The sequence below is a fragment of the Salvelinus fontinalis genome, chromosome 26 (assembly GCF_029448725.1).
Source record: "Salvelinus fontinalis isolate EN_2023a chromosome 26, ASM2944872v1, whole genome shotgun sequence".
NCBI lineage: Eukaryota > Metazoa > Chordata > Actinopteri > Salmoniformes > Salmonidae > Salvelinus > Salvelinus fontinalis.
In genome coordinates, this window is record NC_074690.1 from 12679947 (window position 1) to 12706975 (window position 27029).

The 27029-nt window shown below is 42.3% G+C and overlaps 1 protein-coding gene across 1 annotated transcript in view; it reads right to left on the reverse strand.

Moving 5' to 3' along the window:
* The window catches only part of LOC129823657 (integrin beta-1-like), a 54135-nt gene that overhangs the window by 23526 nt on the left and 3580 nt on the right, over positions 1 to 27029 (reverse strand). Inside the window, exons 2-3 of the mRNA XM_055882538.1 lie at positions 2972 to 3038; positions 2423 to 2508 (exon numbers count right to left, since the gene is read on the reverse strand). Of these exons, the coding sequence (XP_055738513.1) occupies positions 2423 to 2508; positions 2972 to 3038 (153 nt within the window). The remainder of the gene's footprint in view (positions 1 to 2422; positions 2509 to 2971; positions 3039 to 27029) is intronic.

Genomic DNA, 27029 nt, shown 5'->3' on the forward strand with positions numbered 1-27029 from the left:
TGCTCATGTTTTGAGTGTTCTGTTTTTTGACGCAACAGGTAATAATATATAAATATATATATATATACACAGTTGAAGTCGGGAGCTTACATACGCTTAGGTTGGAGTCATTAAAACTTGTTTTTAAACCACTCCACACATTTCTTGTTAACAAACTATAGTTTTGGCAAGTCGGTTAGGACATCTACTTTGTGCACAACACCACAAATCTTCCAACAATTGTTTACAGACAGATTTATTTCACTTATAATTCACTGTATCACAATTCCAGTGGGTCAGAAGTTTACATACACTAAATTGACTGTGCCTTTAAACAGCTTGGAAAATTCCAGAAAATTATGCCATGGATTTAGAAGCTTCTGATAGGCTAATTGACATCATTTGAGTCAATTGGAAGTGTACCTGTGGGTGTATTTCAAGGCCTACCTTCAAACTCAGTGCCTCTTTGCTTGACATTATCACTTAGCAAAACTATAGTTTGTTAACAAGAAATTTGTGGAGTGGTTGAAAAACGAGTTCTAATGACTCCAACCTAAGTGTATGTAAACTTCCGACTTCAACTGTATACATACATATATATATATATATACAGTACCGGTCAAACGTTTGTACACACCTACTCATTCAAGGGTTTTTCTTAATTTTGACAATTTTCTATATTGTAGAATAATAGTGAAGACATCAAACCTATGAAATAACACACATGGAGTCATGTAGTAACCAAAAAAGTGTTAAATATTTTATATTTGAGATTCTTCAAAGTAGCCACCCTTTGCCTTGATGACAGCTTTGCACACTCTTGGCATTCTCTCAACCAGCTTTATGAGGTAGTCACCTGGAATGCATTTCAATGAACAGGTGTGCCTTGTTAAGTTTATTTATGGGATTTATTTCCTTAATGCGTTTGAGCCAATCAGTTGTGCTGTGACAAGGTAGAGGTGGTATACAGTAGAGAGCCTTAATTGGTAAAAGAACAAGTGCATATTATAGCAAGAACTGCTCAAATAAGCAAAGAGAAATGACAGTCCATCATTACTTTAGGACATGAAGGTCAGTTAATACGGAAAATTTTAGGAAGTTTCTTCAGTGCAGTCGCAAAAACCATCAAGCGCTATGATGAAACTGGCTCTCATGAGGACCGTCACAGTAAAGGAAGACCCAGAGTTACCTCTGCTGCAGAGGATAAGTTCATTAGAGTTAACTGCACCTCAGATTGCAGGCCAAATAAATGCTTCACAGAGTTCCAGTAACAGACACATGTCAACATCAACTGTTCAGAGGAGACTGTGTGAATCAGGCCTTCATGGTCGAACTGCTACAAAGAAACCTGAGCAATGTACATTAGACTGGTGGAAATCTGTCCTTTGGTCTAATGAGTCCAAATTTGAGATATTTGGTTCTAACCGCTGTGTCTTTGTGAGACGCAGAGTAGGTGAACGGATGATCTCTGCATGTGTGGTTCCCACCATGAAGCATGGAGGGGGAGGTGTGATGGTGCTTTGCTGGTGACATTGTCTGTTATTTATTTAGAATTCAAGGCACACTTAACCAGCATGGCTACCACAGCATTCTGCAGCGATACCCCATCCCATCTGGTTTGCACTTAGTGGGACTATCATTTGTTTTTCAACAGGAAAATTACCCAAAACACACCTTCATTCTGTGTAAGGGCTATTTGACCAAGGAGAGCTGCATCAGATGACCTGGCCTCCGCAATCACCCGACCTCAACCCAATTGAATTGGTTTGGGATGAGTTGAACAGCAGAGTGAATGAAAAGCAGCCAACTAGTGCTCAGCATATGTGGGAACTCCTTCAAGACTGTTGGAAAAGCATTCCTCATGAAGCTGGTTGAGAGAATGCCAAGAGTGTGTAAAGCTGTTGTCAAGGCAAAAGGGTGACGACTTTGAATAATCTAAAATATATTTTGATTTGTTTAACACTTTTTTGGTTACTACATGATTCCATATGTGTTATTTCATGGTTTGATGTCCTCACTATTATTCTACAATGTAGAAAATAGTAAAAATAGAGAAAAACCCTTGAATGAGTAGGTGTGTCCAAACGTTGGACTGGTATTGTATATAATACATTTTTGGGGTTCCCCTTTTCCCATTTTGTATCACAAAGAGTAATGTATATACTATAGTTCAGTTGGCAGCGGTAATGCAACATATTAAATGCCAACCGCCGTTAAACCTCAGGAAGCGTAAGGGTGAGTTCTGTTCCATGACTCAAGAGAGCTCTGCATGACTATACTCTGGGCTGGCGGCAACTACTTCACAGCAAGTGCCCATACACTGCTATTCAAATCATATCTCTGCCATTGTTCAACTCCTAATACAAACACTTGTGTTAGCTGCTTCCAGTGAGATAAGTCTCAAGACTGTGCCTCTGTAAGCATGTGCTTTCAAACAACTTACAGTGTCTGTACACCATCCACATTTCTCTGCCACCTGGATGCATTCCCCACATGATTGTGCATTGGCCTTGATGCAATCACTGCCCTCTGAAAGGAAGAAACAATACATATTTTTGTACAGCCACAACAATTTGCCAAGAAGCAGCATTCAGAAAATGTGCATTGCAAATGGCACCCTATTCCCTATATAGTGAACTACTTTGCTTTACTATGGTCAAAAAGTAGTGCAATACATTGTGAATAGGGTGCCATTTGGGACAGAGCTTTGTAACTACATTTTTCCTCTCTTCCTGGCTCAACATGGTATTTAAGTTCTTCCAATCTGTTCAATTGCGAGTCATGTTGCTGAAGCCAGGCAGCTGTAGGCAGTTTCTTCAATATATGACATCATCCCATTAGGCCAACCTCTTCTACCACAATATCATAATCTGAAGAATGTCTTCTTTTCATTGCTTTTTGATGCACAAAGTAGACTAATGTTTTAGGTGCATAACAAAAATGTAAAATGTAGCCCTAAAACAATATATGTGTGTAAGTCAAATAACCTTACCTTGCTGTGCACTGCAGAAACATAGGGTTGCTAATAATGTTGCTATTGAAAGTAGCCTCAGATCCATCTGAAAGGAGACAAAACAGTGGTTGATTCAAACTACTGGACATGAATTTAGTAAGGCAAATCTCATATGGTATACCTGTCTTCAAACAGCATGAAAACAACCACTTAGGACCGTTCCAGTCGCTTCTCTCACACAGATAGCTTAGCAGGGACTGCAAGGACATTTTTCTTTGTTTCACTGGCCTACAGCCTGCTTGATTAACAAACATGGTAAAACAAAAGTCACATGTTTTTAAGTGTGAGGACGTGTTGTACCGTGAGAACATCAGTCTCGGGAGACCAAGAGATTATACTCGGTTATATCATGAGGAGTTTTGAGAAGTGTGTAATGCATTCAGCACCACATGAACAAAGAATGTTAGTTTATTGCATGGATAGACTGCTGTTTAAGCAAGCCAAAGGTAGTCAGAGAGTGGCAGCGACGTGAATATCTAGTCAGGTAATCTTTAGTTAAGGAGATCTACACCCCAGGGTCATAACAAAGTCATTGCGTTTTCAGAAGCACTTTAAAGATATTGTCTAAGCTCGTGCCACTTAATCACATCACAAATAGGCCTGGCCACTAATGCAGCACTCCACCATTGGCACTGAACAAAAGACAGGAGAAGAAAAAGTCATCAACGGAATTCTGCATTTGAAAACACCTAGGAAACAGGCTTGATTATGGCTAACATTCCTATTGGACTATGTCTTTGCAGAACAGACCTAGGCTTTGTCCCAAATGGCAACAATATCCCATATAAAGTCCCCCATGGGCCCTGGTCAAAAGTAGTGCACTATGTAGGGAATAGGGTGCCATTTGGGAAGCAGTCCTGTCAGGTTTTGGCCAGGACTGTTCAGGTTTTGGTCACTAGATGTCCCCATTGCACCTTTTTTGTACCTTTTGTTTTTCCTTGCTCTAATTATTGTTTGCACCTGTGTGTCGTTCCCTTGTTAGTATTTAAACCCTGTGTGTTCCTCAGTTCCTTGCTCAGTGTTTGTATGTTAGCACCCAGCCCCAGCCTTGTTCTGAACATATGATTCTCTTATTGGATTTTCCAGAGGTTCTCTGGTTTAGTTCTTGTGTATTTTTGAGTAGTCTTTTGAGGTTTGTTTTTCCCTGCTGTTTTTACCACTTTGTGGAGTTTTCTTTGTATTTTGGAGGATATCCATTTTGTGCTTCTTGACTTTATGTTTGGACATTGTGGATTTAGATTCTTTGCCTGAAGATTTTGTTCTTTAATTAAACCACCATCTCTAGTACTGCTGTGTCTGCCTCATCTTCTGGGTTCTGACGATTATTACTGACTGTTTCTCGCACCGGGTCCTGACAAGTCCACTGCTTCCTAACACAGAACAGAGAATGGAGAGGTGTGAATCTGCTACTCCCATATTTGGTCAGGCAGCTACATGCCTCCCCCAAGTCCCCCCCCCCCCCCACTCCAGCTCTCCCACCAGTGACACATTTCCTCTGATGGCCTTCCCAGTCCTCCTCCCATTTAAATTATGAAGTCAGCCTTTTTCTCTCTTCCTCTTCCTCCCCCTCCCGGTCTTCTCTCAGCCCGGTAGAAGACACATAGCATACCAGAGAGACAAACAGTGCCGACAACAACTTTATTAGAGGGCAGTCAGAGAGCCATGAACCATTTCTTTTCTTGACACGACCTACAGTATGTCTGACTGAGGGTTACGAAAGGCTTTGTTCCTGTTCCTCACTAACACAAGTATGTCTGTCATCCAAACATATCACTGAAATATGTCAAAAGTACACCCTGAAATGTGATGTTGGTTAACCTTGGGAAAATGATGAGGTTGGGCAGGAGCTTTGTCTCTAGTTTAGACTACAGACTCTACAGCTATTTGATTTTGTACACATCCATGAATGCAGTCGTGTTGTCTAGACTATAGACAAATAACCACGTCCTGTGAGTACTGGCCAGGCCATCTAATTCGAAGCCCCCCAAAGAGCTTCAGTGATAACCATCAGAGAGAGAGAGAGAGCAAGCGGACCTGAAATCTTCACTCGGTCACAAGTGGTTTCAGCAGTCCCATCCAAGATGTGAAATAAAAAGTGTAAAAGGGAGAGAGGGATATTGGCCATCTGGACCTAGCATACAGTGTCTATAAATCATCAGTAGCGTCTATGAATCACAAGATTATGAAGGCATAAATTAATGAAAGTGTTTATTCTTATTTTAAATAAATGTATGTAGTTTCTTTCCTTGATGTACTTGTCCATTAAAGGTGAATTGAAATACTTTAGTAAAGCTAAGCAAAGATATGTATTCCATCCACTATTGCTAAATGTGTATTTAACATAGAAACATCTCTATTTTTAGGATTTTTATTAGAGGTGTGGTTGTGCCATCTTGAATTGCCATAGTAACGACCGTTGTAGACTCGATACACCGTTGTAGATTCGAGTCACATGAATTGGACTCAAGTCTGCCTCGAGTCACAAACTCAATGACTTGAGACTCGACTAAATAACAAATTAACTAACTAGACACTTGACTTGGAGCCTCAAGACTCGGGACTTTACTTTGACTTGAGACTGATGACTTGAACTTATCTGGCCAGGTTTTTAAAAGTTTTGTCACTCATTTGTTGGCACAGAGTCTACGTGGATTACTCTACACGTAGCCAGAGACAGTGGCTGCAGCATCGCCCTTGAAAAAAACCCTGTAACAGATTGGCTAGTTAAACGCACACTCTGCAATCTGATTGGACCAGCAAACTGTCAGAGGTTGAGTGGTAAACTAGTGAACAGATTGCTGCTTTGCTGTACAGCTAAAGGATCGGGTGCAGTGCAAACGTCAAAATATAATTAGAGAATTGCCATAATAAATAAATAGACAGCTCTAAAAAAAAAATGGTGATCAATAATATGAACCGTTTACTTTGCAAGCTCATCAGCAATGGGGCAACAATTACTAGCATAGGCCTACAGGTATTTTGGAATGTAACAAATTACTTATGAAGCTTGTATTTGGAATTAGTTTAAAATGAATTATTACTCTGGCGAAGACGACTCCAACACCATCATTAAGTTTGCTGACGACACAACAGTGGTAGGCCTGATCACAGACAATGACGAGACAGCCTATAGGGAGGAGGTCAGAGACCTGGCCGGGTGGTGCCAGAATAACAACCTATCCCTCAACGTAACCAAGACTAAGGAGATGATTGAGGACTACAGGAAAAGGAGGGCCGAGCACGCCCCCATTCTCATCGAAGGGGCTGTAGTGGAGCAGGTTGAGAGCTTCAAGTTCCTTGGTGTCCACATCAACAACAAACTAGAATGGTCCAAACACACCAAGACAGTCATAAAGAGAGCACAACAAAGCCTATTCTCCCTCAGGAAACAAAAAATTGTCAAAGACCCCAGTCATAGATTGTTCTCTACTACCGCATGGCAAGCGGTACCGGAGTGCCAAGTCTAGGACAAAAGGCTTCTCAACAGTTTTTACCTGCAAGCCATAAGACTCCTGAACATTTAATCAAATGGCTACCCAGACTATTTGCATTGCTGCCGCCCCCCCTCTCTTACAGTGCTGCTACTCTGTTATTATCTATGCATAGTCACTTTAATAACTCTACCTACACATGTACATATTACCTCGACTATCAAATGGATACCCGGACTATTTGCATTGTGTGCCCCCCCCCCAACCCCTCTTTTTACGCTGCTGCTACTCTCTGTTTATCATATATGCATAGTCACTTTAACTATACATTCATGTACATACTACCTCAATTGGGTCGACCAACCAGTGCTCCCGCACATTGGCTAACCGGGCTATCTGCATTGTGTCCCGCCAACCCCTTTTTTACGCTACTGCTACTCTCTGTTCATCATATATGCATAGTCACTTTAACCATATCTACATGTACATACTACCTCAATCAGCCTGACTAACCAGTGTCTGTATGTAGCCTCGTTACTTTTATAGCCTCGCTACTGTATATAGCCTGTCTTTTAACTGTTGCTTTATGTCTTTTCTTACTTATTGTTCACCTAATACCTTTTTTGCATTATTGGTTAGAGCCTGTAAATAAGCATTTCACTGTAAAGTCTACACCTGTTGTATTCGGCGCACGTGACAAATAAACTTTGATTTGATTTGACCATAGGCGCAGCTCTTCACTTGCGTTCTCCAAACTCCCGCCAGCGGAGTGCTTTTATGAGAGGTTCCAAGATGGCAGCTTGAACGCACGCTTCTTACCGAGCTCTGCATATCAACTTTTGAAAGATAATGAAAAGTGTATTATTTTGAACTACCAAACTAATACTTTGCTTGCTAAAAACACCAAGTTATTGATGATTTAAGATGATGTTTTCCAAAATGTCACAGCGCGCGGACAGAAAGAGAAATCTTATGGCTAACTCCTCAGCTAGCAATGCTCAGGCATCATCCAATATTGTTACACAGGAGGTAAATGCTTTGATTGACAACTGCCACAACTATACTGGTCTGACAGACTCTATGACACTTACCGTGTCAGACGAGGATTTTTCTTCTTTGCCTATAACCCCAAGCAAACCTTCAGCTTTCAAGAAAGGCATGTTTGAACTGAGCCCAGATGCCACTGCAAATAATTATGTTATCGCCACTCTTTCCAGGCTCATCAATGCAAGGTCCGATGAGATAGAGAAAATGGTTGGCGACAACGCAATGAAAATCGAGGTCTTAAAAAAAACAGTTGACTTTGCATGCATGGAAATCAAGGATGTTAAGAAGAAGGTCGCCCACATCGAAAAGAGTGTCGAAAAGGAGGAGGGAAAGAAGAACTTGTGCCAAAGAAGAATCGCGGAACTCGAAAGCTACTCCAGACGGTGGAATCTGAGACTGTATGGAGTTCCCGAGGCAGATAGGGAGAACGTGCGGCAAGAGACAATCAAAGTCTGCCAAGCTATCCTACCCGTGGAGAAGGCTAAGCTAGCAGATGTTGTCGACATTGTACATCGCCTCGGCATGAGAAGGCAGGGTGACTCCAAGCCCAGAGGTGTCATTCTCCAGGTAACATAACGGATCTACAGGGATGCCATTTGGAAAGCAGCCAAGAAATCTACTTTCCTACGCGATAACAATCTGCGGTTTGCTGAAGACCTCTCGAAAGCAGACAGAGAAAGGAGAGAGAAACTCTGGCCAGCTTTGGAAAAAGCACAAAAAGGGTAAGCGGCTTACTTCATCGGAGGGCGCGCTTTCATCAACGGATCCCAAATCAACCTTCCTCCTTGAGGACTGTCATAGGCTGTGCCTGGTGGTCAAAATAGGCTACCTAGATAGCTACCTCTGATGTGAGCAGGTCCCACTCCCGGCTCTAAGGCGACTTAACCTTCGTTCTAACTGCACAGGACTACTGGAGTAATGGATATTTACTATTATATTTGTTCTCTCACTTCTGATATTTTTACCTGCAGTACAGGCAGTGAGCAAGCTCTTTGCTGTTTCTTGTTCTGGCAGTTAGCTTTGTTATGCTAAACTATTCTCACTCAATCATTTGTATCGACGTATATGGTATGCAATGCTGGTTTCCTTCTGTAATGACTTTCCTCTTCTCCTGATGAGGAGTAAGAGATATCGGACCAATGTGCAGCGTGGTAAGTGTCCATTTTCATATATAAAACTGAACACTACAAAAATACAAAATAACAAAGTGAATGAACAAACGAAAATCGAAACAGTCCCGTATGGTACAGACACAGGAAACAACCACCCACAAAACACAAAGGAAAACAGGCTACCTAAATATGGCTTCCAATCAGAGTCAACGACTGACACCTTCCTCTGATTGAGAACCATACTAGGCCAAACACATAGAAATAGAACAACAGAACAAAACATAGAAAAAACAACATAGAATGCCCACCCCAACTCACGCTCTGACCAAACTAAAATAAAGACATAAAAAAGGAACTAAAGTCAGAACGGGACACCTTTCATTCTTTTTCGATTTGCGATTTTTGTTTTGCTCATCATTTGTTCTATATTCCACTTTGTCATTGTCTATAGTTTCACTCAATGCTAGTGGGTTAAGAAATAATGTAAAGTGCAAAGCATTATTTTTATTTGTGAAACAGCATAAAATAGATTTATGTTTTTTTTCAAGAGTCTCATTCAGTTGCTACTGACGTCAACTTCTGGAGATCTCAGTGGGGTAATGATGTATGTCTCTTTCATGGTTCTGAACTCTCTGCTGGAGTTATCACTCTAAAGAATCATTTCAATGGAAGTATTTTGCACTCCGACTGTGACCCTTCTGGTCACTTTCTTTGTCTTATCAACTGTAACAGCATCATCATTATTATTACCAACATTTAATGTTACAATTCCAAACTTGAAAATGATCACTTACTTGAATCTTTAGAAAAGCGTATTCTCCATTGGCTAACCAAGTTCCCGAATGCTTTACTTATAGTAGGTGGGGATTTTAATATTTCTCCGAATAATTTAATTGATAGATGGCCTCCGGGACAGTCCACTTCTATGAACACAAGTTTGAGGCAGTTTATGGAAAGGCTTGGTATTATAGATATTTGGAGAGTAAAGTTTCCTAATGACAAGTCTTTCACATGGAGTAATGAGGCATGCTCCAGACAATCACACTGATGTTTGGCTGGTGTCTAAATGGTTTGATAAACAAGGTATTTCTGTTAACATCATGGCCACTCCCCTTACTGAGCATAGAGCTATTTATATTGACATTAAACTTTTTCTCTCTGATAATGGCCTTGGCAGAGCATCCTACTGGAAGCTTAATAGCTCTACAGTATATTAAAACATGAGTTGGTCAAGATGGAGATAAACTATTTAATTACACACTTTTGGAACAAAACTATAAATGACAATTCATACAGTAATAACTGGGAGCTTTTTAAATATGAGTTTGGAAAATAATTAAGAAAATATTGGAGTTTTCTTGCCAAGACAAGCAGAGCTGAAGAAGAAAGTGTAATTACAAAGATCACCTGTCTTGTTCAAAAGCCTGTTGAAAGTCTCTCAGAGGACAAATCTGTTCTGTTTGAGCTACAACACAAGTTGGATGATATGTATAAACTGAAAGCAGAGGAACCTTTGTCAGATCTAGGAAGAAGTGGCTAGAGGAAGAATTAATCTTGTTTTTTCAGGTTAGAAAATACAACTCTAAAAAAATACAATTCAACAATTAAATATTAATGGTCTCATCACAGATGATACCAAATGAATCTCTAACTTTAGTTGCAACTTCTACAGGATTTTATATAGTTCTATGTATTGTGCGGCTTCCTCAACTCTTTTTTTTGACTCTCTGGGGGATGTGAAATCAATTGGGGAGACTGAGAGGGAACACTGTGATGACCCTATTATAGTTGAAGAGATCATTTATTCTATTGAACACCTTCAAAATAATAAGTCTCCTGGAACTGATGGTATATCTGCTGAGTTTTACAAAACTTTTTCTCAACAGTTGATCCCATTTCTTTTGGAGGTCTTTTCTGAAAGCATTACAAATAATGCTCTCCCTCCCAGTTTGACTCAAGGTCTGAATACATTAACCCCTTGTAACGGCGTTCCTCTCTCTCTTCATAAGAAGAGGTGGAGTAGTGATCGAGCCAAGGCGCAGCGGGTTGTGAATACATGATGATTTATTAAATAAACAAAACAGACAAAGACGAAAACGAACTATACTTGATATAACTAACAAAATAACAAAACGATGTAGACAGACCTGAACAAACGAACTTACAAATACACGAAGCACGCTAACACAGGAACAGACTACATAAACGCACGAACAAACCGAAACATTCCCGTATGGTGTAACATCGACACAGACACAGGAGACAATCACCCACCAACAAACAGTGAGAACACCCTACCTAAATATGACTCTTAATTAGAGGAGAACGCAAAACACCTGCCTCTAATTAAGAGCCATACCAGGCAACCAAAACCAACATAGAAACAGATAACATAGACTGCCCACCCAAAACACATGCCCTGACCTAAACACATACAAAAACAACATAAAACAGGTCAGGACCGTTACACCCCTAAGCCCAAGAAAGACTTGCTTCTACTCAATAATTGGTGTCCAATCTGTCTGCTCAATAATGACTACAAAATATTATCCTCTATATTTGCAAAAAGAATGAAGGCAGTATTGGACTCAGTTATAGAAGAGACCCAATCTGGCTTCATGAGGAATAGACATATATCTAATAATATCCGACTGGTGTTAGACCTTATTGACTATTCTGATTTAATCTTCGAAGATAGTTTTATTGTATTCTTAGACTTTTATTAAGCCGTCGATACAGTAGAACATGAGTTTCTATTTCTCTCCCTTGAGAAATTTGGTTTTGGGGAATTATTTTGTAGTACTATTAAAACTTTATATGAATGGGAACGGTTCAATTAAATTAAAGCATGGCACTTCTCCTAGATTTGATTTGAAAATAGGAATTAGGCAAGGTTGCCAAATTTCACCTTACCTCTCTCTGCTTGAAACCCAAGTTTTTACAAGTGCTGTTAAATCCAGCGATATAAAAGGGATCTCTATTGCTGACAGAGATATTATCATAAGTCAACTTGCAGATGACACAACCCTCTTTTTGAAAGATGCTGACCAGATTCCTAGAGCAGTCGATGTGATAAATATATTTTCCAAAGCATCTGGTCTTTGCCTAAACCTTAATAAGTGTGAATTGTTTGCTGTTAAAGACTGTTGACTCACCTCTACATGCAATATTCCAGTCAAGGAAAAAGTAACATACCTTGGGATTACCATATCTAAGGATCAACAGGAAAGATGCTCATTAAATATTATACCTATTATTGGAAAAAACAAAAAGAAGTTGAACCATTGGTTGCAGAGGGATTTATCCTTGAAAGGTTGAGTATTGCTTTCTAAAGCTGAAGGTATCTCTAGACTTACTTATGCATCCCAGGCCCTACGTCTTGACCACAAAATAGATAAAGCGGTTGACCAGGTGCTTTTCAACTTCATCTGGAAAAATCGTACACATTATATTAGGAAATATGTCCTTATGAACTCATATGAATATGGTGGTCTCAATTTTTTAGATTTTCCTACTTTGAATAATACTTTTAAGATAAATTGGGCTAAACATTTTTTAAAGAATCCGAATTCAATTTGGAATTTCATCCCTCATTATATTTTCTCCTGTTTTGGTGGCCTCAATTTTATGTTACTTTGTAACTATAACATTGATAAGATTACTGCAAAAGTATCTGCTTTTCAAAGACAAGTATTCTTAGCGTGGTCATTAATATATAAACATGATTTTTCCCCACATAGGTATTTCATTTGGAACAATAAGGACATTTTGTATAGAAACAAGTCTTTATTTTTTAAGAACTGGTTCAATAATCATATCCTGCTGGTGAGTCAACTTCTTAATGCAGATGGATTGTTACTCAACTATGAGGAATTTTTATCTCATTACAATATCCCTGTAACACCTAGAGAGTTCGCCATAGTCTTTGATGCTATTCCATCTGGAACTCTCATGTTATTTAGAGGTGTAGCCAGACCTCAACTTCTTGACCTACCCTCGCTTAATCAAGTTGACTCTCCAATAGGGAAAATATGTTTCTCCTTGCTCCCTCAGAACAACAGATCTATACGTGCTTTATTTCAAAGAAATATTGTATCCATTCCTTATGTCACAAGTTACTGGAATAGATTGGTCACTAATATCTGTTTGGGAAAAGTATGTTTATTACCACACAAATACTTTAATGTTAACAAGGTCAAAGAGGTCTCTTTCAGAATGATCCATAAGTATTACCCTGCGAATCATTACCTGAAGAAACTCAAAAAAGACATTAACATTGATTGTATTTTTTGTGTTGAGCATCCAGAAACAGTTTTGCATTTATTTTTGGCATTGTCTACATGTAAAATAGTTATGGAACTTTTATTATTCAAAACATAAAACACCATCAAATAACGTCAAAAATTAAAATAATAATGTGATTGATATTTTGGCCATATCACCCAGCCCTAGCTGTGGTTACTAGTGGAAACCGTTGTGCCCATTGTTTACACACATATATGCCCTCTCATTGGCTAGAATGGTCCCACCTGATCTTGTCTCCTCCTGGCTGCCTTTCATTTTTTAAGACATTTATTTTTATTGTTAGAGCGGCCACTAGAGTATCTGGTCAATATAATGGATGATCTGTGCTATCAGGCAGTGGAGTAGGCTGTTAGTGAGTGAGTGAGTGAGTGAGTGAGTGAGTGAGTGAGTGAGTGAGTGAGTGAGTGAGTGAGTAGGGAATGGGAGTCCCATAGGGCGGCGCACAATTGGCCCAGCGTAGTCCTGGTTAGGGTTTGGCCAGGGTAGGCCGTCATCGTAAATAAGAATTTGTTCTTAACTGACTTGCCTGGTTAAATTTGGGTCTATGGGGTGCTATCAATAAAGTTATTGACTCATTCATATTATATTACTTGTGTATCTCTTTCCTTATCATATGTGAGACTAAATGCCATTTGTAATTTGATGCAGATATGCGTCTGATAACGGAACATTCCATAGAATTCATTAAAACAGCTATAACTCATTCACAGTAAAAGGTATTACTATTTTCCATCCTTACTAAATAAGGAAAACTCAATATGCTCTTATTTTATTCTCTATCTTCATTAGGAAGTTGAGTAAATGGCAGTTGTTTGGGATTTTTTGTTGTTGATTTTTGCATAAAATACACATTTTCATAGGTGTTTTTTATTGACTGATTACCATTTAATTGAAAGGGCTGTTTCTCAGCTTTCAAAATATGCATCATGTTTTCATATATGGTTTGACACCAGCAAATTTAGCTCAATAATGCACGCAGAGTTCAGGTCTTTCAGCCATTTTTGGGATTCAGCCAGTGATATAACAATGCCAATATGGCGATTTACAGTTAGAGTTAGCTAGTGATCTAAAGCCTAGTGTTTCCATTTCCCTTTAAATGTTATCTAGATATTATGTCATGTTTTATGCGGACCCTAGGAAGAATAGCTGCTGCTTTGATAAAATACGAAATCCAAAAGGGAGACATCAGGGTCATATTCAATAGTAGACACCAAACAGAAGAAAATGGACTGAGAAAGGGATCTCCCTGAAATTATTTTTCCATTGCAAAAAGTTTTGCTATAGTTTGATGTGCACTAATGAAATTGACAGTTAAACATGATCCAACCCAAAGGCAGCAATTCCAGTCCCTCTAATAATCTAGACTCCTCCCAAACTTCCTGAACAGTATCTTTGTTTACAGCTCAGGGTATCATCTTGTATAGATTCCCTATATAGTACACTATTTTTGACCAGGGCCAATGTCAAAAGTAGTGCACTATGTAGGAAATAGGGTGCCATTTGGGACGCATCCCTAGAGCAGTCTAGGTCAACTCCCCATGAGGCTCAGATCGACCGTTGGAGAGAGGGGATATCTCTGGTGAAACAGAGCCCAGAGAACTAAAACATGCACGTTAACCTCTGCAATGATAACAGCAGATAGCACCACATATAGACCCATCCTTCTCATGTAGCCTAAACGAATCCACACTGGAGAGCATGCTAGAACTGGTATGCAGAATTTAGCAATAAGAAACAATTCCGCCAATTGAGCAACATTCTGTCAATGTTTTTATAGTTTAAACCATCTTGATGTGGATTGAGAGGGTAGCCTCTCCCCACAGGGGAGTATATATACTTGGGAATATGGCTAGATGGTACACTGTCCTTCTCTCAGCACATATCAAAGCTGCAGGCTAAAGTTAAATCTAAACTTGATTTCCTCTATCGTAATCGCTACTCTTTCACCTCAGCTGCCAAACTAACCCTGATTCAGATGACCATCCTACCCATGCTAGATCACGGAGACATAATTTATAGATCAGCAGGTAAGGGTGCTCTCGAGCGCCTATATGTTCTTTACATTTACATTTACATTTAAGTCATTTAGCAGACGCTCTTATCCAGAGCGACTTACAAATTGGTGCATTCACCTAATGACATCCAGTGGAACAGCCACTTTACAATAGTGCATCTAAATCTTTTAAGGGGGGGGGGGGCAGAAGACGGATTTGGCCATCAGATTTGCCACCAATGCTCCCGCCCGCTGGTTGATGCATATTTATAAAACTCTCCTAGGCCTCACTCCCCCCTATCTGATATATCTATTGCAGCCCTCATCCTCCACGTACAACACCCGTTCTGCCAGTCACATTCTGTTAAAGGTCCCCAAAGCACACACATCCCTGGGTCGCTCCTCTTTTCAGTTCACTGCAGCTAGCGACTGGTACGAGCTGTAACAAACACTCAAACTGGACAGTTTTATCTCAATCTCTTCATTCAAAGACTAAATCATGGACACTCTTACTGACAGTTGTGGCTGCTTTGTGTGATGTATTGTCTCTACCTTCTTGCCCTTTGTGCTGTTGTCTGTGCCCAATCATGTTTGTACCATGTTTTGTGCTGCTACCATGTGCTGATGCTATGTTGTGTTGCTACTAGGGTTGCAAAGGGTCGGAAATTTCCGGAAATTTCCGGAAATTATCCATGGGAAGTTAAGCATGGGAATTTGGAGAATTTAGCTTAAATTCATCCAAACAGTTAGCTTAAAACAGTGAACCTTTTTTTTGTGGGATACACAAGGCAATTCTAGGTCTTGTGGCATATTTTGGTTAAACTATCCCCAATTCAATGGAATTACAACCCTCTGCATGCACAGTGCATTCTTCCATCACATGTACAGTACAGCTGATTCTCAAGATCTTACACACTAATGAGATGCTATTGAGCCCACACTACTACACTGTCTGAGCCAAGGACTACATGCTTTCTGGTAAGTTTTAATTACAATACTGGGTGGGATGAATATATATGACATACATGATTTTTTGTTAACTAGTAAATAGCAGCCTACAGCAAAGTGTGTTTAAATAATTTCTAACTTGTTAACAACTTCTGCTAGTTAGTTTTTGCTACTGTCACGTTCCTGACCTATTTCTGTTAGTTTGTTATATGTGTTAGTTGGTCAGGACGTGAGTTTGGGTGGGCATTCTATGTTTTCTGTTTCTATGTTGGTTTATGGGTTGCCTGGTATGGCTCTTAATTAGAGGCAGGTGTTTGGCGTTCCTCTAACTAAGAGTCATATTTAGGTAGGTGTTTTCACAGTGTTAGTTGTGGGTGATTGTCTCCTGTGTTTGTGTATGTCATTACGCCACACGGGACTGGTTTCGGTTTGTTTGTTCAGTGTTTTTTATGTGTAGGCTTTTTTCCCTGTTCGTGCGTTCTCATGTGTTATGTGAGTCCGTCGTTCAGATCTGTCTACACCGTTTATTTGTTTTGTTAGTTTATTAGTCAAGTTCGTGTTTTTTCTTTAATAAATCATGTCCACAAACTCAGCTGCATTTAGGTTCGATCCCTGCTCCTCCTCTTCTGATGAAGAGGAGGAGGAAAGCCGTTACAGAATCACCCACCGATCCAGAACCAAGCGGCGCGAGTTCAAGCAGGATTATACACAGGGATCATGGACTTGGGAGGAAATATTGGACGGGAGAGGTCCATGGGCACAGCCGGGAGAGTATCGCCGTCCCAAAGCTGAGCTGGAGGCAGCGAAAGCAGAGAGGCGGTGGTATGAGGAGGCAGCAAGGAGACGTGGCTGGAAGCCCGAGAGGAGACCCCAAACATTTCTTGGTGGGGGGCTAAGAGGTAGTGGGCCAAGGGCAGGTAGGAGACCTGCGCCCACTTCCCAGGCTTACCGTGGAGAGCGGGAGTACGGGCAGGCGCCGTGTTACGCAGTAGAGCGCACGGTGTCTCCTGTACGAGTGCATAGCCCAGTGCGGGTTATTCCACCTCCCCGCACTGGTAGGGCTAGATTGGGCATTGAGCCAGGTGTCATGAGGCCGGCTCAACGCGTCTGGTCTCCAGTGCGTCTCCTCGGGTCGGCTTACATGGCACCAGCCTTACGCATGGTGTCCCCGGTTCGCCTACATAGCCCGGTGCGAGTTATTCCACCTCCCCGCACTGGTCGGGCGACGGGGAGCATTCAACCAGGTAAGGTTGGGCAGGCTCGGTGCTCAAGGGAGCCAGTACGCCTTCACGGTCCGGTATTTCCGGCACTACCTCCCCGCCCCAGCCCAGTACCACCAGTACCTACACCACGCACCAGGCTTCCAGTGCGTTTTCAGAGCCTTGTGCCTCCTCCACGCACTCTCCCTATGGTGCGTGTCTCCAGCCTAGTGCCTCCAGTTCCGGCACCGCGCACTAAGCCACATGTGTGTCTCCTAAGTCCTGTGCACACTGTTTCTCCCCGCACTCGTCCTGAGGTGCGTGCCCTCAGTCCGGTACCACGCACCAGGAATATAGTGCGCTTCGAGAGGTCAGTGTGTCCTGTCCCTGCTCCCCGCACTAGGCTTGAAGTGCGTGTCCTCAGTCAGGTGCCTCCAGTTACAGCACCACGCACCAAGCCTACAGTGCGTCTCAGCCGGCCAGAGTCTGCCGTCTGCCCAACGGCGCATGAACTGCCTGTCTGCCATGAGCCTGCAAAGCTGCCCGTCTGCCATGAGCCTACAGAGCCTTCCGCCAGACAGGAGCAGCCAGAGCCTTCCGCTAGACAGGTGCAGTCTGAGCCATCCGTCTCCGCAGCGCCATCTGAGCCATCCGTCTCCCCAGCGCCATCTGAGCCATCCGTCTGCCCAGCGCCGTCTGAGCCATCCGTCTCCCCAGCGCCGTCTGAGCCATCCGTCTCCCCAGCGCCGTCTGAGCCATCCGTCTGTCCTGAGCCATTAGAGCCGCCGTCTGTCCCGAGCCGTCAGAGCCGATAGTCAGTCAGGAGCCGCTAGAGCCAGTTATCAGTCAGGATCTGCCAGAGCCGCCAACCAGACAGGATCTGCCAGAGCCGCCAACCAGACAGGATCTGCCAGAGCCGCCAACCAGACAGGATCTGCCAGAGCCGCCAACCAGACAGGATCTGCCAGAGCCATCAGTGAGCCATGAGCGTCCAGAGCCTTCAGCCAGCCATGAGCGTCCAGAGCCGTCAGCGAGCCATGAGCGTCCAGAGCCGTCAGCGAGCCATGAGCGTCGAGAGCCGTCAGCCAGCCATGAGCGTCGAGAGCCGTCAGCCAGCCATGAGCGTCGAGAGCCGTCAGCCAGCCATGAGCGTCGAGAGCCGTCAGTCAGCCATGAGCGTCCAGAGCCGTTAGCCAGTCATGAGCTGTCCCTTAGCCCGGAGCGGCTATTTACCCAGAACTGCCCCTCAGTCCAGAGCTGTCTCTCTGTCCGGAGCTGCCTTTCAGTCCGGAGTTGCCCCTCTATCCTGATCTCCCTCTCTATCCTGAGCTACCTCTATATCCTGATCTATCCCTCTGTCTTGAGCTATCCCTCTGTCTTGATCTATCCCTCTGTCCCGGTGCTGCCCCTGTCGTTGATGTTACCAAGAGGATTTTGTGGGGGTAAGATGAGGGTGGACATTCTTAGGGGGAGATGGAAGCTGGGATTGACTATGGTGGGGTGGGGACCTCGCCCGGAGCCTGAGCCACCACCGTGGTCAGATGCCCACCCAGACCCTCCCCTAGACTTTGTGCTGGTGCGCCCAGAGTTCGCACCTTATGGGGGGGGGGGGGTTATGTCACGTTCCTGACCTATTTCTGTTAGTTTGTTATATGTGTTAGTTGGTCAGGACGTGAGTTTGGGTGGGCATTCTATGTTTTCTGTTTCTATGTTGGTTTATGGGTTGCCTGGTATGGCTCTTAATTAGAGGCAGGTGTTTGGCGTTCCTCTAATTAAGAGTCATATTTAGGTAGGTGTTTTCACACTGTTCGTTGTGGGTGATTGTCTCCTGTGTTTGTGTATGTCGTTACGCCACACGGGACTGGTTTCGGTTTGTTTGTTCAGTGTTTTTTATGCGTAGGCTTTTTTCCCTGTTCGTGCGTTCTCGTGTGTTATGTGAGTCCGTCGTTCAGATCTGTCTACACCGTTTATTTGTTTTGTTAGTTTATTAGTCAAGTTCGTGTTTTTTCTTTAATAAATCATGTCCACAAACTCAGCTGCATTTTGGTTCGATCCCTGCTCCTCCTCTTCTGATGAAGAGGAGGAGGAAAGCCGTTACAGCTACCATTTGCTTGAGCCTGCTAACTGAGGAGTGTTAATTCCCCTATTTCAATATATGTTTCATTTTAAAACATTTATCTTACAAAGTAGTTGTTTAATCTAATTGCTTAACTATTTATCTGTACATGGAATTGTATTTTATTTTTACTTGTTTTTTTCTCATCTTTACAGGAGAATGCCACGGGCACTATCAGATGTGTGGAGACATTTCACTGCAGTTAATGTTGAAGGAAAAGCTGTGTACATTTGCAAATACTGTGATAAAATCATATTTGAAGAATGCAACAAAGGTGCAGAATCATCTGGCCAAGTGTATAAAGTTCCCTCAGCGCTCACAACAAGCAACCTCTGACAAAATTCCCTCTACTTTTATTCAGTGTGAAAATGATGAATCAGACATCTTATCGATAGCAACAGCCAGGGGCGAAAATCTGATATCAACCTTGGAGGGGACAATTACATGAAATTTTCTCAGGAGCAATTCCTGAGGGGGACACCAAAAGTAGTGCTGTAACACATAGACTATGTTGTAATATGTTAAATGTATATTGAGGGACCATAATCACTACTACTGGATAATTGTTAGGTACAGTAGTTAACTGAAGGGTTGTCCCAACTTGTTTAAATCATTATAATACTACTAATAATAATAGTTATAGCAATGTTCCTTATCAGTGCAGTGTTCCTCTCTCTTGAAACGTTTGCAAGAGTTTGCGGTTCTATAAATTGTGGGTGTGGCTGATATGGTTTTGTGTCATCACTGAGGTAACTGGACGATGCTGTGCCACTGTCCCCTATACTGGTGCTGCTGGCAACAAGGGTGACACCTGGTCCTGCCGTGGCTGTGACACTGTCCTCAAGTCTCTCTCCTTGGCTCTTTCCCTTTCACCACCCTCACTGACTCACAGTCTGTCTCCTAGAAAAGAAATAAGGTGTTTGCTGTACTCCTAACTACCGGTACCCAAAACTACACAATTAATCACAACAGCAATACCATTGCCTTAAACAAATCTTGGTTCAGTCACCAGTTTAAATTGAGAGTGGGGGTATTCATGGCATTTTCCAATTGTGTCCCTATTTTACAAATCAAAAAAATGGAGAACCTTTCATAATGTTGCCAAACAAAGACTCAACAAACTTACCCGAGACTCCCTGTCTCTGCCAGTCTGTCCCTGCATATCTGTCCCCAGCTCTGCTGTCTGTGTGCCATCTGTTGCCTGCTCTGCCTAATGACATCATTGTGAAATATTTCCATTAGCATTTCACTTCTTTCTTATGAACATTTTATCAACTGGTCTTTGAGATATTAGGCTACTAGAGTTCTTACTTTGCGTTTTGGTGTACTGAAAAATACTCTGATGTCCGTCTTTTTACTTTTTTCTGACATTTTTCTACCTGGCTGGCTGGCTGACCGGTCTAGCTGCACACACACAACACATGCTGCAACGTTTTGAAATTTTAACATAGTTTGTTTCATATTGGCAGGCTTCCAACAATAGCTGAATTTGCAAAGCTAGCGAGCACCAATTCCGTTTCTGTGGTGTTTGCTATAATCTTTGCTACCTGGTTAAAGGTGAAAAAAATAAAAAATTCACTAGCGACAATTTAGCTTTTGCAACGAGACCATTAAATATATTTAAGACAATGGTATAAGAGAGTGTAGTTTTGTTCAGTTTGGACTTCAGTTTATCGCTAACCTTATCACAGGGACTTTGAAGCACTACAGCTGCATGCTAATCTTGGAATAAACTGACGATAGCAAATATTCCATCTTTGACGACGCCACATAAATGGAATAGGTACTAGCTAGCTTGATAGTTAATGTTTGCTTTAGTTTGCGCGCTAGCTCTGCAAATTCAGCTAGTGTGTGAACCCTGCAACATGAAAAAAATATATACATTGCTAAGGCGCGATTGACTGGATTACCTCACGTCAGTTACGTACATTGAGTGCCTTTCGGACAGTAGATTCGAGCCCTCTATTACCTTGCCAGCTAAAGAACTGGCAGTGGATCAAACCATTGTGAGGCAAAGGGTGGGGGGGTCGCAATCTTGTGAAATTTAAAAACGCGCTATTAAGTGTCTATAATCAGTACAAGTGCTTTCCTTGCGTATTATTAATATTATTGAAATTACATAGTTATGTTTACAGTGATATATTGGGGGGGACAAATCATATTTTCCCCAGGATGGGGGGGTCGTGTGTCCCCCGTCCCCCCTGGGATTTCCGCCTATGGCAACAGCTCATGGTCCTCCTGGAATCAGAAGTTTTTTGACTCAATGGAGGAATGAAGTCAGAGAAATGCAGAATGTCTTGCTCGAGCTGTGTATGCAACTGGTTCACCTCTGATGCTCACAGGCAATGTGCATCGGAAGAGATTTCTGAATGTTCTTCACCCAGCATACACCCCTCCAACCAGACATGATTTATCTACTCATTTTCTAGATGCAGAGTTCAACAGAGTTTAAGTGAAGGTCAAGCAAATCATAGAGAAAGCAGACTGTACTGCAATCATCTCTGATGGATGGTTGAATGTTCGTGGGCAAGGAATAATTAACTACATAATCTCCACCCCTCAACCAGTTTTCTACAAGAGCACAGACACAAGGGACAACAGACACACTGGTCTCTACATTGCAGATGAGCTGAAGGCAGTCATCAATGACCTTGGACCACAGAAGGTATTTGCACTGGTGACAGACAATGCTGCGAACATGAATGCTTGGTCTAAAGTAGAGGAGTCCTACCTTCACATCACAACCATTGGCTGTACTGCTCATGCAGTGAGTCTGCTGCTCAAGGACATCATGGCACTGAAAACAATGGATACACTCTACAAGAGAGCCAAGGAAATGGTTAGGTATGTGAAGGGTCATCAAGTTATAGCAGCAATCTACCTCACCAAGCAAAGTGAGAAGAATAAGAGCACCACATTGAAGCTGCCTAGCAACACCTATTGGGGTGGTGTTGTCATCATGTTTGACAATCTCCTGGAGGGGAAGGAGTCTCCCCAAGAAATGGCCATATCACAATCTGCTGATATGGACAGCCCCTTCAAGAGGATCCTCCTGGATGATGCATTTTGGGAGAGAGTGGTAAGCAGCCTGAAACTCCTGAAACCTATAGCAGTAGCCATTGCACGGATTGAAGTAGACAATACCATCCTGTCTGATGTTCAGACTCTGCTTGCAGATGTAAGAGAAGAAATCCGTACTGCCCTGCCCACTTTACTGTTGCTCCAAGCAGAAGTAATTGCAGTTCTGAAATACATCAAAAAGCGTGAAGACTTCTGCCTGAAGCCCATACACACCGCAGCATACATGTTGGACCCCAAGTATGTTGGCAAGAGCATCCTGTCTGATGCAGAGATCAACAAGGCCTATGGTGTCATCACTACCGTGTCTCGCCACCTTGGCCTGGATGAGGGCAAGGTTCTTGGCAGTCTGGCGAAGTACACTTTTAAAGCAAGGGCTTTGGGATGGAGATGCAATATGGCAGTCGTGCCAACAAATCTCATCAGCCACCTGCTGGAAGGGACTTTGTGGATCTGAGGCTCTTTCCCCTGTTGCCTCCATCATCCTCCAAATCCCACCAACATCAGCCGCCTCAGAGCGCAACTGGTCCTTGTTTGGGAACACACACACCAAAGCACGTAACAGGCTGACCAATACAAGGGTTGGTGGCCATCCGGTCAAATTTGAGGCTTTTTGAGCCTGACAACGAGCTATCCCAACAAGGGTGGAAAGTGACAGTGAAGATGAGCCCTCAGAGTCTGATGTTCAAGTGGTGGACATTGAGGAGGTCCAAGGAGAAGACATGGAAGCCTGAGGGGAAGACAACCAAAGCTTTAGTTTCTAGACTATCATTTTACAGATGTATGTTGAAAACATTTTGGGAGATGCGATGGATCATTGGGGATCATTCAATATTCCCTTTCTTTAGTTGTTCAGTGAAATCATCCCATGTGAAGTCTACTCATTTAATTACATTTCAATTTGTAACTAAAATTGTTTTTTAAATTTCTATTGGAAGGATTTAATAATTTGCATATATGTCTACTTATTAATTAAGTCCCCGCAGCAATGTTCCAACATCTAGAGGAAAGCCTTCCCAGAAGAGTGGAGGCTGTTTATAGCAGCAAAGGGGGGACCAACTCGAAGGGCAACTTACAAATCAACCGCCCCAGGTGTCCACTCATCCAAATACATCATATCAATTCATGAGATAGCCCACCACAAAGGCTGCGGCTGATGTGCTTTGTGGTGGGCTATCACATTAATTGATATGATGTATTTAGGTGAGCGGACACCTGGGGCGGTTGATATGTGAGTTGCTCTTCGTGCCTGCTCCCATACCCTATAATTTTGTATTCCTTTGTGACTCATTTGTAAACCGGAAAACCAGAAAATCTACATCCCTGATTGGCAGATGAGTGGCAACCCTGAATAGAAGAACCTCCTACTCATCTGTAGTTCTTTACAAATGCTGTTTTGAATTAAAAGACACACTGAAGAAGTCTGTAAAGTCGAAATGTCTCTGTATGACATCTCTGATGCAGTGAAATTAATTAAAAACATTGAATAATGAAGTGACAAAAACAGTCACTCCAAGCCCTTGGCAGCTACAATTTGCTTGAATTGTCATATTACTACCACTACTATTGTGAAAAAAACTAAAACCTCAAAGAATTTCAGGGAATTCTAGGTGATGTTTCTTATACGTTGGAGCTGGTATGTTTTGCAACATGGTATGTTTTAAGAGCCTAATATTTATATTAGTGTGAATAAACTCTGGCGAATCATGGCTTTTTATGGTAAGGTTCAACAAGCGAAAAGGAACAATCCTTTACAGAAGGTCAGTGCAAAATATAAGGCCTACTGAAGACCTACGTTAGCAGGTAAATAACGTCACAATAACATTCTGGTCATTCAGCAGACACTCTTATCCACAGTGACTTACAGTCAGTGTATTCAACTAAGGTAGGTAAGACAACCACAGCTCACTGCAATGAAAACCGTACTCAAAAGAAAAATCTACATTATATTACCACAGTCTACCACTGACCAGACAAATGGTTTTCTATGGTCTTAAACAGAGCCCAGAGAGGACACTAGAGGTGACTCAATCCTCTAAGCCAGTGGTCACCAACCTTTTCTGAGTCAACATCACTTTCGCAGTCAAAAAGCAAGCAGAGATCTTCTGCTCTGACTTTTTTAACATTACTTCATAAACAAAATGAATAACACAAACCTGTTTAGAGAGGGGGAGAAAGTACAAGACCTAACACCTATTCACTGAGTCAGTTGGTTGTGTTTATGGGATGTTTCATTTTAGTGCTAAGTGGTACCTAAACAAGCTAACACTTTGATCTGGTGATGTAGCCACTTGAACCTGACTGTAACGAACAGAGACCACACCTGCATGGATTTTCTCACGGCCTCACTCACCTCGCTGTTACTTCTACGACGCTGGTTAACCACATAAAAATGTTATCGTCGATGGACCACCTTGGACTGCACGGTGCATACAAATAGGAAGGAGTACAAAATGAGTACCTTTGATGGTAATCATTATGAAGATTAGCGTGTTAAATAAACGTGGGAGCAATTATTGTGTACGTGCTTTTGAGTCTATAGATTATCTCAACACTTTTAATGCATGAATGGTTGCTATGAATGATAACCACACAAAATATGTTTGCATCTTTAATTGTGCTGAGTTAGCAGTCTAAGTAAGGTGAACGGACACCCAATCCCCACTGCCTGTGTTACAGTCCACTCCCCGCTCCCTCTGTCCATTAGCTCTCCTAGCAGCAGGGCAGTGAATGAATCCATTTCCTTAATTAAACTGCTGTGCACGCTGTGCTCTCTTAACAGCACTGTGTGGATGGATCAGGAAGAGCATTCAGTTGTACCGGTGAGTACACGGGAATATTGAGGAAACCCAACCTAAACTGAGGAATTCCTTCTTAATCCAGTTCATTTGTATGTGGTACTGTTTAACAGGGGGCATCTATCGAGCTACTAGTCAGTAGGCTACTCAATCGTGTGAATGAGAGCTGCCTTCTTGAGATGATATGAGCTGTAAAGCAGTGCTGATCAAGGATCAGGTCTCCCCCTGTTCATGAAATCTCATTGACTGTGATCAAAAAGGCTAAACTGATCCTAGATCATCGCTCCTACTCTGAGACGCTTGATACAAAAAGCCTCCTTTTAACACAAAACGTGTAACTGCTCTCAGAAATGGAGATGGGGGTGGGGGCTGATCTAGATCATACTCAGAGAATGAGACAATACATTCCAACTTAATAGGCCCTTGTTCCAGATCCAGACCTCGACCCATGAAACGCAGTATCCATGACTCATAAGAATTTCCCCCATGAAGAGTCTAGGCCCACTCAATTCAGACAACACTGCCAGGCCTGGGGGTCTAGCTTGAAATGTGACTGGGAAATCTGAAAGGCATAGTCAGTCATCTGTTGAATCAGTCGGACAACTAAGGGGGGGGGGGGGGGGTTCGTATGTGTCAAGCGTCTCAGAGTAGGAGTGCTGACTTAGGATACGTTTCGGCTTTTAGATCACAATGAAGACCATTACATGGCAGGGGAGGACCTGATCCTAGATCAGCACTCCTACTTTGAGATGCTTCATATAGTAATAGGTCTATGACCCCATGACTACAGTATGATATTATCTGGACACTCCTAGTCTAGCGTCCCAAATGGTACCCTTCTCCCTTATAGTGCGCTACTTTTGACCAGAGCCCTAGTGCATTACTTTTTAAGTAGTGTGCTATAAAGGGAATAGGGGGCCATTTGGGACACTGTCCTAGGCCAGCCCAGTGATAATGGCGCTGTTAAGTCATAACAATGTAACTAGGGGAAGTGACTGATTGGGTCAGCCCAACAACACCACTTCTTCTCTGTGTGCTATTAACAAGCCTCTGAAGTCACTGAACCTGTGTGTGTGTGTGTGTGTGTGTGTGTGTGTGTGTGTGTGTGTGTGTGTGTGTGTGTGTGTGTGTGTGTGTGTGTGTGTGTGTGTGTGTGTGTGTGTGTGTGTGTGTCTGTGCCACGCTTGCTATCAGGATTGGTGGCAGTGCTTTCTTACACAGCAGATCAACAAATCATTCTGCGCCTTGAATTTGGTTGGAGCTGAACGCCATGCAATCGGTGCATCGATAATCTCTTCCCAAATATTTTGCAATCTACAGTGCATTCGTAAAGTATTCAGACCGTTCACTTTTTCCACATTTTGTTACGTTTCAGCCTTATTCTAAAATGGATTTAATTGTTTTTTCCCCTCATCAATCTACACACAACAATCCATAACGACCAAGCAAAAACAGTTTTTTATACATTTTTGGACATTTATAACAATTAAAAACTGAAATATCACATTTACATAAGTATTCAGACCCTTTAATAGTTTGTTGAAGCACCTTTGGTAGCGATTACAGCCTTGAGTCTTCTTGGGTATGACGCTACAAGCTTGTTCAATCTTGGTTTCATCAGACCAGAGAATATTGTTTCTCATGGTCTGAGAGTCCTTTAGGTGCCTTTTTTGGCAAACTCCAAGCGGGCTGTCATGTGTCTTTACTGAGGAGTAGCTTCTGTCTGGCCACTCTACCATAAATGCCTGATTGGTGGAGTGCTGCAGAGATGGTTGTCCTTCTGGAAGGTTCTCCCATCTCCACAGAGGAACACTGGAGCTCTGTCAGAGAACATCAGGTTCTTGGTCACCTCCCTGACCAAGGCCCTTCTCCCCCGATTGCTCCATTTGGCCGAGCGCCCAGCTCTAGGAAGAGTCTTAGTGATTCCAAACTTCTTCTATTTAAGAATGATGGAGGTCAGTGTGCTCTTGGGGTCCTACAATGCTGCAAAAAAACTGTTGGTACCCTTCC